The sequence below is a fragment of the Pangasianodon hypophthalmus genome, chromosome 14, assembly GCF_027358585.1.
Source record: "Pangasianodon hypophthalmus isolate fPanHyp1 chromosome 14, fPanHyp1.pri, whole genome shotgun sequence".
Lineage (NCBI taxonomy): Eukaryota > Metazoa > Chordata > Actinopteri > Siluriformes > Pangasiidae > Pangasianodon > Pangasianodon hypophthalmus.
In genome coordinates, this window is record NC_069723.1 from 15,919,890 (window position 1) to 15,930,962 (window position 11,073).

At 37.8% G+C, this 11,073-nt stretch overlaps 1 protein-coding gene across 3 annotated transcripts; it reads left to right on the top strand.

Moving 5' to 3' along the window:
• Nucleotides 1-1,383: 1,383 nt before the first annotated feature.
• Nucleotides 1,384-10,254, top strand: LOC117599086 (TRPM8 channel-associated factor homolog). 3 transcript variants are annotated; one of them, XM_034310805.2, is made up of 8 exons: nt 1,384-1,613; nt 3,260-3,976; nt 4,071-5,071; nt 6,230-6,324; nt 6,472-6,685; nt 7,578-7,817; nt 7,933-8,270; nt 9,534-10,254. In XM_034310805.2, the coding sequence occupies exons 2-8, from the start codon at nt 3,357-3,359 to the stop codon at nt 9,774-9,776; spliced, it is 2,751 nt and encodes a 916-aa protein (XP_034166696.1). In that variant the 5' UTR covers nt 1,384-1,613; nt 3,260-3,356; the 3' UTR covers nt 9,777-10,254. The 3 variants fall into 3 exon arrangements, with proteins under 3 accessions (XP_034166696.1, XP_034166697.1, XP_034166698.1); XM_034310806.2 differs by having other exon boundaries at nt 3,263-3,976; XM_034310807.2 differs by lacking the exon at nt 1,384-1,613 and having other exon boundaries at nt 7,984-8,270.
• Nucleotides 10,255-11,073: the final 819 nt, after the last annotated feature.

Here is an 11,073-nt window from a genome sequence, read left to right on the forward strand (position 1 = left end):
TTCATTTACACATTTTCATAGTTTTTCTTTGTAGTTAAAATGCTAAAAAACTAAGGACATATTGTCCTTTTTAGTAAGAAAAATAAAGATAATAGTCAGTCAAGGCTGGAGAGAGAAGATGCTTGTGAAAGAGTCAGAAACACACAAAAGCTTAGAGAATTAAGAAAGTCCAGTAGAACAGAGAACCCATCAGCAAGGTAATTTAGTTGTGGAGAGAGTCAGCAGACAGATTGATATATGACATAGTGAAAAGTGACTGAAAAATAATCCTTAAAATAAATGTTAGTGTCCCCTAAAAGCACAAGTGGCCCCTGCCTGGCCCCCCCAGTTAGTGTACTCTAGAACCGCCACTGACTACCAGGGATGTAACCTAAGGATTCCACACAATACAGTATGTATCTGTCTGCCACCATGCTCTCTTACCTTTACTCTAAGACCATGTGTGTATACCGCTGCCCTGATAAACAGATGGCATGAAATGACAGCAGTCTGGACATATTTTTCACAATTAATGATCAAAGCAGACTGCAAACTCTGCCCTGAGAAAGTAACAGGAAGACGAACTACAACATCTTCATACAATATGAGTAAACTGATAAAACATCAAATGGCATTTAAACTTTTTTTTTTTTTTTTTTTTTAAACAGAGTGTGAGGGAGGCCAACCTGAGTGTGCACAGCCATGTCAGTTAGTGTGGTCATTATGAGAGACAAAATGAATTTTTAAGGGGACACTGGATTTTTAAGACAACAATTCAATATTTGATGATGCTACTGAATCTGATACGATATGATACATTTCAATTTAGTAGCCTTTGATCAATATGTGACCAACTTTGCTCAGAATCTGGGATAGGCCTTAGTTGTGAATTATGATGATGTAGACAAGGACTACTTTAAACATCAGAGTTACAGGCAAATCATCTTGCTAACCTATTTACACCTCAGTTTAAAAATATTCTTTTACACACCAGCTGTCTGTCTTTTTTTGATAATAATCAGTTTATAATCAAATATAATCGATAATAATTGTTGTATCATTGTTGCCTCAATTAATTGCAACTGTTGCCTTTTAACTCAATGCATCAATCCAAGCCATCTGATCATATTTACACTGTAGACAGAAAAATGTTCTATATATCTATGTTCTAAATATTCTATGTAGAATATTGAGATAGAATAACTATACTGACATCATTTTAAGGCCCTTGTACATAGCCCATGTACTCTTTACTGCACAACAGTTTTGAAGTAAGTAGAACTACATGTATGACTATTTTTTGGATAATTTTGTAGAATTTATTTTTTCTTTCTCCCACAACAGGTTTTACTGTTTTGGTCTTAACCGTAAAATAGTTTCACCCACACTTAAGATAGCTCCAGACTCTACCTCCCCAGAACAGCAAGATATTATTCTCACATACTTTTGTTCATTCTTCACCTCATGCTCCACCTACCATCACTGGCTTTTATTTATGAGCTCATAGCCATGAAATTATTTCCTGGTTCTTTTTGAAAGCTTGCTGTGTTTTGTCTTGCCCGTGTGCTGGATTGTTCACAGTGTGAAGAAAACATTTTAATCTGCGACATCTCTCTGCTATTCGTTCCTACAAGGTGAGTATACTTTAAATTGAGGTAGACCTGAACCAAGCGCATGCTAATGTGTAGTGTAGAATGTGTGCTGTTTATAATGCACAGCTCTTCGTTTGCTGTGGGATTAATGTGAAACTGGACAAATGGGTTTGTTAACCAGTTTTTTTGGCTGCCATCTTCAACATCAATAAGCTCAGCAGCAGTATGACTCACCACATGCTGCGTGACAGAATGAATAAAACAAACATCAAAAGTTTGTTTAAGTTAAACATCAAAAGTTTGTTAAGTTGAAGATCCTATTGAACAAAGTATCAATAGGATCTTCAACTTAAACAGTTTAATTTATTCAAAGATTAATGTACTTAGACAAGAGCAGCACAACCAGTTTATATCCTTATATCCTGCTGCAATACAAACACTAATAATAATAATAATAATAATAATAATAATAATAATAACTACATTAACACTGATTAATAAAGCTACATCTTTCAAATGTTTAATTTGTGTTTATTGATTGAATACTGAACAGGGCAATTAAATGAATGGATTAATGATAAATGTTTAATATGATTCATATGCAAGCATATGATTGTGGATTTTTCTAACTTTCAGTATAAATATTGTTACACAAACTGGCTTTTGTACCATATTGTTACGATCGCCAGCTGGAATGCCCATGAACTCCACTAGAGGGCACTCCACCCTCGACTCTTGCCATTGTTCTCTGGACTCCATTTCCCATGTGTTCCTTGCCCCTCATGTGATCTTACCATGTGCTACCCTTGTTTGTGTGTCATGTTCTGATTGGTTCCTTGGTTTCATGTGTCATGTTCTCATTCGTTGGTTTTGTCATGTGTTCTCCTTGTCCTGTATAAGAGTTGCTCACCAACGCTCCTAGTTCGCTGATTATTGTGTGTGTGTATAGTCATTGTTAGTTTCCATGTTTCCGTGTTTCCATGTTTCCTAGTTTACCTGTGTTTTGACCCTTGGACTGTTTTCCTCGTTTTTGATTGTCTGCTGCCTGCCCTGACCATTGCCTGTGTTTTGGATTACTCTTTTGCCTCTGCCTTAGACTGTACTGTTTGCTGGTGCTCGACCCTGCCTGTTTTGACCACGTTTGTTAATAAAGCCTTGCATTTGGATTGTTGTATTAAAGCATTTTTTTTAAATATGTAATCATATTAGATCAAGTTAGATCATGGGCTGGCTAGGAGTACAACTATGATATGATTTTGTTTAATAACAATTCAATATATGACAATACTACTGATACCACTCTGCTATGACACAATTCGATTTTGTAGCTTATCTTATCGAAATGTGACCAACTTTGTTGACATTCTGGTGTAGGCCTACCGTTAATTCATGAATAATGATGTAGAGAAGGATTATTTTTAGTATCAGAGTTACGGGCAAATCAACTTGCTATCCTATTAAATTATTTACACATCTGGATTATTTACACACATTAATTATTTTTACACACTAGTTGGTTGTCCTTTTTTGATAATAATCAATTTATGATTGTTGCATTGTTTAATTTCAATTGCTGCCTTTTAAATTGGTGCATCGATCCAAATTGTTGGTTCATTATACCCCTAGGGCTGACTGTGATCTGAAATACATTATATGACCATTCTTAAGTCATTTTTTCTTTCTTTCAGCAGTACTACAACTTCAGAAGCCCTCATCTTTATAGATTATCTCAGGCTAGTAATAGCAAAGATTAACCATTCTTCAGAAAAAAAAAATTGAAGCACAATGGAACAAGAGATGGACTATTGCACTCTTATGAAAGGGATTCAGGAGCTTGATTTCCAAGGGAATGCAGTGCCAAGTGACCTTGTGCTAATAGGTAGCCAAGCCTTCCCACTTTCCATGAACCCAAGAGGTCAGGTCCTAATGGCTGCGTCTCGCTATGGCCAAGGACGTATAGTAGTGTTGGGACATGAGGAGTATTTAACACGTTTCCCAGGCCTGGTGGAGAATGCCTTGACTTGGCTTATGCCATCTGAGTCTGTAAGCACAACGGTAGGCATTCAAAAAAATCTCATTTCCCTTGCAGGGAATTTATCTTACTACCCTGTGAAAACTGAGCTAGGAGATTTCCAAAATGAGGGTTTAGCAGTCTATGTCACCGATGCATACAGTGTTGATTCATGTGCCAAAGAATTAGTAGCCTTCCTTAAATCTGGAGGAGGCTTGCTCATTGCTGGTCAGGCATGGTACTGGGCTCAGACCCATCCAGGAGAGAATACATTACTCTGCTTCCCTGGAAACAAAGTGTGCAGTGTGGCAGGAATCTATTTCTCAGAGCTTACAGGGGAACTCGGCAAATTTCCTGTGCCCATGCAAATTCCCTCGAGCTGGCTGGCAGTGTCGTAAGTAAAGCAAATGTAAATTCTCCTTTTGTTTTTAAAAGCTTCTTGTAACTGTCTCAAATATCTCACTTGGTTTATGTCGGATTATTCCCAGGATTGGTAAGGACTTCAAAGATGACCTACAGTTCCTACTACAAGGTGTTTCAGAGTTTGATGTTCGAGGTGGGGCTTTAGCATCTGAAGTGATGGCACATGGACCCTTAGCCTTTCCTATTGCACTTACCCCATGTGGCAGAACATTCATTGCTGGGGCCTACTATGGACAGGGGAGAATAATTGTGGCCGCCCATGAAAGCTTCCTTGGTTGTGATTCACTGTCTAGCTTCTTGATCAACGCTATCCACTGGCTTGATGAAGGGCGCAAAGGGGTTATCGGGATCATGCCCCAACTTGAAGATGCCCATCGTGTTCTGAGCAAGTCAGGGCTAAATTGTCAGTTCACAGGGTTTAGGGAAGACCTAAGTGTCTTTGTGTGTACCTCCTACAATGATTCTCAATGTCAAGAGATCCAGGAGTTTGTTGCTGAGGGTGGAGGTCTCATGATAGGAGGTCATGCTTGGTACTGGGCACAGTCCAACCCTAAGCGCAATGTGATGACTGATTGCCCAGGAAACCGTATCCTCAGTAAAATGGGACTGTGTCTCATGGGTAATACCTTGAAAGGTGACTTGTATAAAGTCCAGCAAATAACGGAAGATGGGAAGAGCAGTACACAGGCATACCATTTCCGTGACTTGCTGCAGCGCTTTGCTTGCCATGTCATCCAGGGCCAGGATCTTACCAAACATGAACAGGAACGTATGCAGAAGCTGAGAAATGATTGCACAAATTATCTGCGCATGCAGGCTCATGAAAGCGCTTCCTATACTTCAATGGTTGCACTGCTGACAGATATGGTGAAAGAGGCAGGAGTTCCACAGGTGTGTCATACATGTCCTGTTCAAAGTACCGAAGATACAATAATGCTTAATTTGGGAAGTGAGGTGTACAGGGTGTGCAAAGATCCTGATGCACTTCTGCCATTCATCATCACTGACATACCCAGCCTACCTACAGTGGCCAATGCAAGCGTCCGGATCAGTGCAGACACATCTGGTAGAGATTCTCTTTTCTTTAATAGAAATTGAATTTTCTGTTTCAGATTGTATTTATTGAGTATATACTTCCCTAAAGCTGAGTTTTTAAGTTTTACCACAGCTAGCTTAAGCTAACTTCTGCCAAACACTGATGACAACACCATTAACCATTAAAATATCTGCAACATACAGTCCAAGTTAAAGCATGCTCAGGGTCGTAACCTGGATCAACATTTTAGTGAGGTCCACACTGCAGAAATGCATAGTTAATATTCAACAATGTGAATGTGTGCTACATCAGTTGCTAATTTCAAATTTGTTATGTTATCCTTGCATTATTACATAAGCTGCTCCGATTCCAGTGAGACTGTTTAATTTTATCGAGTGAAATATTTTGGTTTACAATCCTAACTTAGCTAGCCTGTTCATTTCTGAATTGCATTAGATGATACTGTGCCATCAATACAAGAGTAAATAATGCACTATCACGGTCAGAGTGTGTTACTACTGAGTAATGTTACACAACATAACAACTTAAAATTGAACTAACATTAAATATTTGTTTATAGCCAGCTAATGAGGTTGGAGCCCAACCCAGTTAGCTAATGTTACTGCAACTAGCAAGCTGATTTGTCTAGAAAAGTTACGAGTAGTATAAATTAAAAAAAAAAAAAAAAAAAAAAAAAAAACAGGTGTGCATTTTAAAATCTCCAATTGCCTTCATATACACTCACATTTATATCATATGTTGACATATAAACTCACAAATATACACATATCTGATGTCAGCCTATACAATATGCATTGCATACCTCTCAACAAGAAGACAGGTAGAGCTAAAAAATTAAGTCTATGGGCAAACACCTTCAGCTGCTCTGAGGTCGCTGCTGATCTTAAAGACTTATAGGTTCTTCACCATAGTGCACTAAAGCACGTTATCAGGACACCACTGTTTCCATTTTGAATTTGACAACTGGAGATAGGCTACATGAGAGGTATTCAAAAAATAAATAAATAAATTTTTTTTAAAAAATTAAAAAAAAACTACTAGTGTTCAGACCACTGTGTCCTTGGGACTAGTTTCAGCCATGGATGTACTTATACTCTGAGAGGTTTTGTATGTATGGTATTTATTAACCAGATGAGACTGTATAACATTCAGCGATAATTGTTACAGGTTGTGAAGAATGGTTAAGTACAGGCCTGTATCTTTCTCCTGGAATGAGGACTTACATTGCAGTACCTCAAGAAATCAAAGGCAAAGGTTGGCAGGTAATTACATTACTACAGTATGTTGTTCAGTATATTACTCAATGTTATAACTCTTTCAAGTTTTTATATATTTGCAGGAAAAACAGAGATAAAGTAAAGCAATGTAAAGAGATAAAGTAAAGTAATGTTTACACCATATGTCTACAGCTGCAGATTGGATGTCAAACAGATTGCTTGGGCGAAGCAAATGTTCTGAAACGTGCTCCTGTAGTGTATGAGCGATTTGCTTTGGAGAATGAGATGCTGCAGGTCTGGAATTTGTGGGGAGGCCTCATATACCTGATTGCACCACCCAACAGCAAAGTGGATGGGGTGGAGGTTGTTGTACAAACATCCATAAAAGCACCATACTACAAGTCTGGTAAAGTCAGTTGTCACTTACTTCCTTAATACCAGCACTGACTACTACTACTAAAACAGGAGTTTGCTAAGAGCTGTTTTTAGCTGATTATCTGATTAGCTGACGATATGAAAAACAACATGAGAAAATTGGTGATATTAAAAAAAAAACATGAGAAAATTTGGTGACATTTTGTCACATTTCCATATTCAGACAAATCTCTTCTCAGTTGACCAAATTTCAGAAACAGAGCAGAAACTTCTTGCAAATATGCCCGAAATAATTAAATTTGATGGAAAAGCTTTTATTCTCTGAGCTAATTGATGGATTGCTGGTCCACATTTTGGGCATTTACCAACATATAATAGAATCAGGGGTGTAACAATCAGACAGTTTAGATTGATGCATTGATTTAAACGGCAGAGAGTGAAATGAATTCAACATTGAGGCAACAATCATAAATTGATTATTAACTATTATAATTTATTAATATTAATTACAATTGATTATAAAGTGATTATTAGACTTCATATTTTTAAACTGATTTGTAAGTAGGTTAGCAAGGTCATTTGCCTGTAGCTCTTATACTTACTAAATTGAATCAAATCATATCTATTTAGCAGATTCAGTGTTCTGGCCAAATATCAAATCATTGCCTTTATAATCGTATAATATCGTATTATATGGTAGCCTAAAGCTACACCCCTAGCATGGATGTCTAGGGGAATTAACAGTCATGAATTAATTATTAGTCAGACAGTGAAAATGCCACTTTTGGGCCAGCCAACTTGGTGATCAAACATAAAATACATCCAGTTCCACAAAAGTGTTCAAATATTTGACTAACATAACGGTAAACCACAGGCCATTCTAGTGTAACCAAATAAGTGAACTTAACTTTCCTCTCCATCAGGACAAACCAGTGTAGAAGACTGGGTGAAGGAGATCCGTGATGCACCAGCGCCTTGGGCAGAGCTTGAGTTTGAGAATCTAATCATTACCTTACACTCAGATATCATACGTAAACTGGACCGTCCTGATGAGGTGGTGGCTCTCTGGGATTCCATCATGAAGGGTGTGGCCGACTTAGCCGCAAAACCTGCCAAGTTTTCACGCAAGGAACGTTTTGTCGCTGATGTTCAGATCTCTCATGGTTTGTACTGGAATCTGTTAGTAGCACAAACGTATTAACTCAAGCTACGTAGATGGAGAAAGATCTAGCATGATTGACTAACCAGGCTTCTCAATCCCCCATCCTTTCATAACAGGTTTCATGCACGCTGGCTACCCTGTAATGATTCACTCCATCTCTGCCGCAGAACTCGTGAACCCAGAGACAGCTCGTACACAGGGTATTTGGGGGGCCATTCATGAATTAGGCCATAATCAGCAGCGCTCGGAGTGGGAGTTCCCTCCACATACCACCGAGTGCACCTGTAACCTGTGGTCGGTGTATGTGCATGAGGAGGTGCTGGGGGTGAACAGGGCGACGGCTCATCAGGACATGTCTCCAGAAAACAGAAGGATTCGTGCTGAGAATTACGCTAAGGGAGGCAGGAATCTGGAAAACTGGAGTGTCTGGACAGCCCTGGAGACGTACATGCAGGTAAACACCTACACTTTTTCTGATAGTGTTTTTTATTTTATTGAATACAAATTACAAATAGCATAAAAGTACTTGGGCAGAGGGTATTATTGATTCTATATTTACATTCCTAATTACTGAATTAAGTTAGTAATTATAGAAGAGTATACAGTAACTGTAAAAAAGGACACGGTGTAACAATGCAGATATATTTCTATATTTTTATAACTCATCTATCACTGGTTGTGTTCAGAGTGCATTTATGTTCTTCCTTCATGGAGGTGGAAAGCACTTCAATAATTCTACTTCATTACTACACTTAAGTATCATGTTAGGAGATTTGCACTGTATCTGAGTACAATTCAAAACTAATAACGCTTACTCAATAATGTTTCCATGAAAAAAAGACATACCTTTCATACATTTTCATTGAAACCTTAAAAGTATTCGATACAAATCTCAAATATTTTTCCCTGACATTTTAACTCATTGTGCAGAGACTGTCTATTAGTCTCACTTGTTCTTCATACATTAATGTTACTTTATTGGAAAATAATATGAGACATTTGTGCACAAATAAAATGAATAACAGTGATTTTTTTGTAATACATATGAATGTACATATGTACACATATGTATTTCATATGAATAAAATTGTAAGAAAAGGTTTGGACCCAAATTGTGCCTCTATCCCTAATCATAACCTACATACCTTTCTGTACAAATTAAAACATGCAGGTATGAAACCATGTCTTGGCTTATAATTTTTTGTTTAAATCATGCTTTTTAAATTTTTGTCAAGTACGATTTTGTCTAATTCCATCTCAATACCTCTGCACACCTAATTCCAGCTCACTCAATACTACTGCACACCTGCACTTTAGCTTCATCAGACACTTTTTTATTCATGGGATTTTTTTGCTGCCAGTATTGCTTCTATACTATTTAATAGTTTACAGACCATTTTTTGTGTATTTATTGTCCTGTGCATTTATTGTTCTGCACATGTTGTCCTGTGTATTTATTGTTCTGTGTATTTATTATCTTGCACTCATCTCACACTGTTGTGTATTTGCACTTTATGTAGTCTTGTGTACTGTCATGTGTTGCACCATGGTCCTGGAGAAACAACATATTTGTTCCAATGTATACAAGCACTATAGATGAATGACAATTAAAACCTGCTTGACTTGACTTGATCTTTAACTGAGTAACATTTAGACACAATAGCCAGGCGTGAGTATACATTTCTGCCCCTTCTTACCTTAACCTATTTTGTTTCAGCTGCAAGATAAATTTGGCTGGGATGCTTTCAAGAAAGTCTTTGCAGCCTATCACAGCATCAATAACGTCCCAAATGACCGAGATGGAAAGATGAACTTGTACGCTGCAACATTCTCAAAGGTGGTGAACATGAATCTGGCTTCTTTCTTCAAAGCCTGGGGTTGGCCCATTCAGCCATGCACTGAGGAAACGCTCAGCAGTCTGCCTGAGTGGAGCGACCATCCCATGGCCCAGTATGCTTAATCCCCCAATTCCAGTATGCTTAATCCCCCAGTCCAAGTATGCTTAATCCCCCAATCCCAGTATGCTTAATCCCCCAATTTCAGTATGCTTAATCCCCCAGTCCAAGTATGCTTAATCCCCCAATCCCAGTATGCTTAATCCCCCAATTCCAGTATGCTTAATCCCCCAGTCCAAGTATGCTTAATCCCCCAATCCCAGTATGCTTAATCCCCCAATCCCAGTATGCTTGATGCCCTAGTCCCAGTATGCTTGATGCCCTAGTCCCAGTATGCTTGATGTCGCAGTTCCAATATGCTTGATGTCCCAGTGTGTTTGATGTCGCAGTCCCAGTATGATTGATGTCCCTGTATGCTTGATGTCCCAGTCCCAGTATGCATGATGTCCCAGTATACATGATGTCCCAATATGCTGTAGAATCAGTCTGCAGATCTATTGGTGCTGTTTGCTTGAATAAAATAAAACAAATTTTGAAATATAATAGATACTGGGGTGTGTTTATTCAGTGTATATATAAATATATAATTATTTTCTATCAGTCATGGTTTGGGTTTGATTTAATTACCAAATATGCTAAATGCAAATTAAAATTTTTATTTCACTGAATTAAAAATTTAAAAAAGGAATAGTTTTGAAACTGGAGTTTTGACGAAAATATTTACAGCACTTAAATATTTGTGCTTAAAAAAAAAATAATAAAAAGGTGTTTAAATAAAAACCATACAATGTCACTCTTTGTTTGAGCTCAAAATAGCACTTTTTGTTATTATTTTAGCATATTAATGATTGTATTTAGTGTTTGGAGGTGATCTCTAGATAGATAATTAGTAATAAAAAATTAAAACTTAAAAAGGTAAAAATTCTGCTTTAGATGATTTAATGGAAATCATAGACTATAATATGAAATAGGGACAAAGCTTTTATTATTATTTTTTTGGCTGGTGATGGTGGGGGGTTCCTAAGGCGTTATTTGGCCACAATGAACCACTTTAAATATTACAAAATTTTAAATAAAGTTTATTATGAAGGAGAAAATCGCAGATAAGTGATAAACTCAGTGCGATAGGCCTGCAGTGCGTCCTGCAGGATTACAAACCACGCCCCTTACAAGGTACGCCCACAACAGATACGTAAAACATAGGGTTAGGCTTAGCGTTAAGGTTAAGGGGGAATGGGCGTGGAAATGGCGTGTGGTGTGCTTTGATAGTAGGCGTTCCTTGTAATGGGCGTGGTTTGTAGTCTTGCAGGACGCAGACAAACCCTTCTCAATAATCCTGAGGAACAAGTTGCTGTTGCTCGG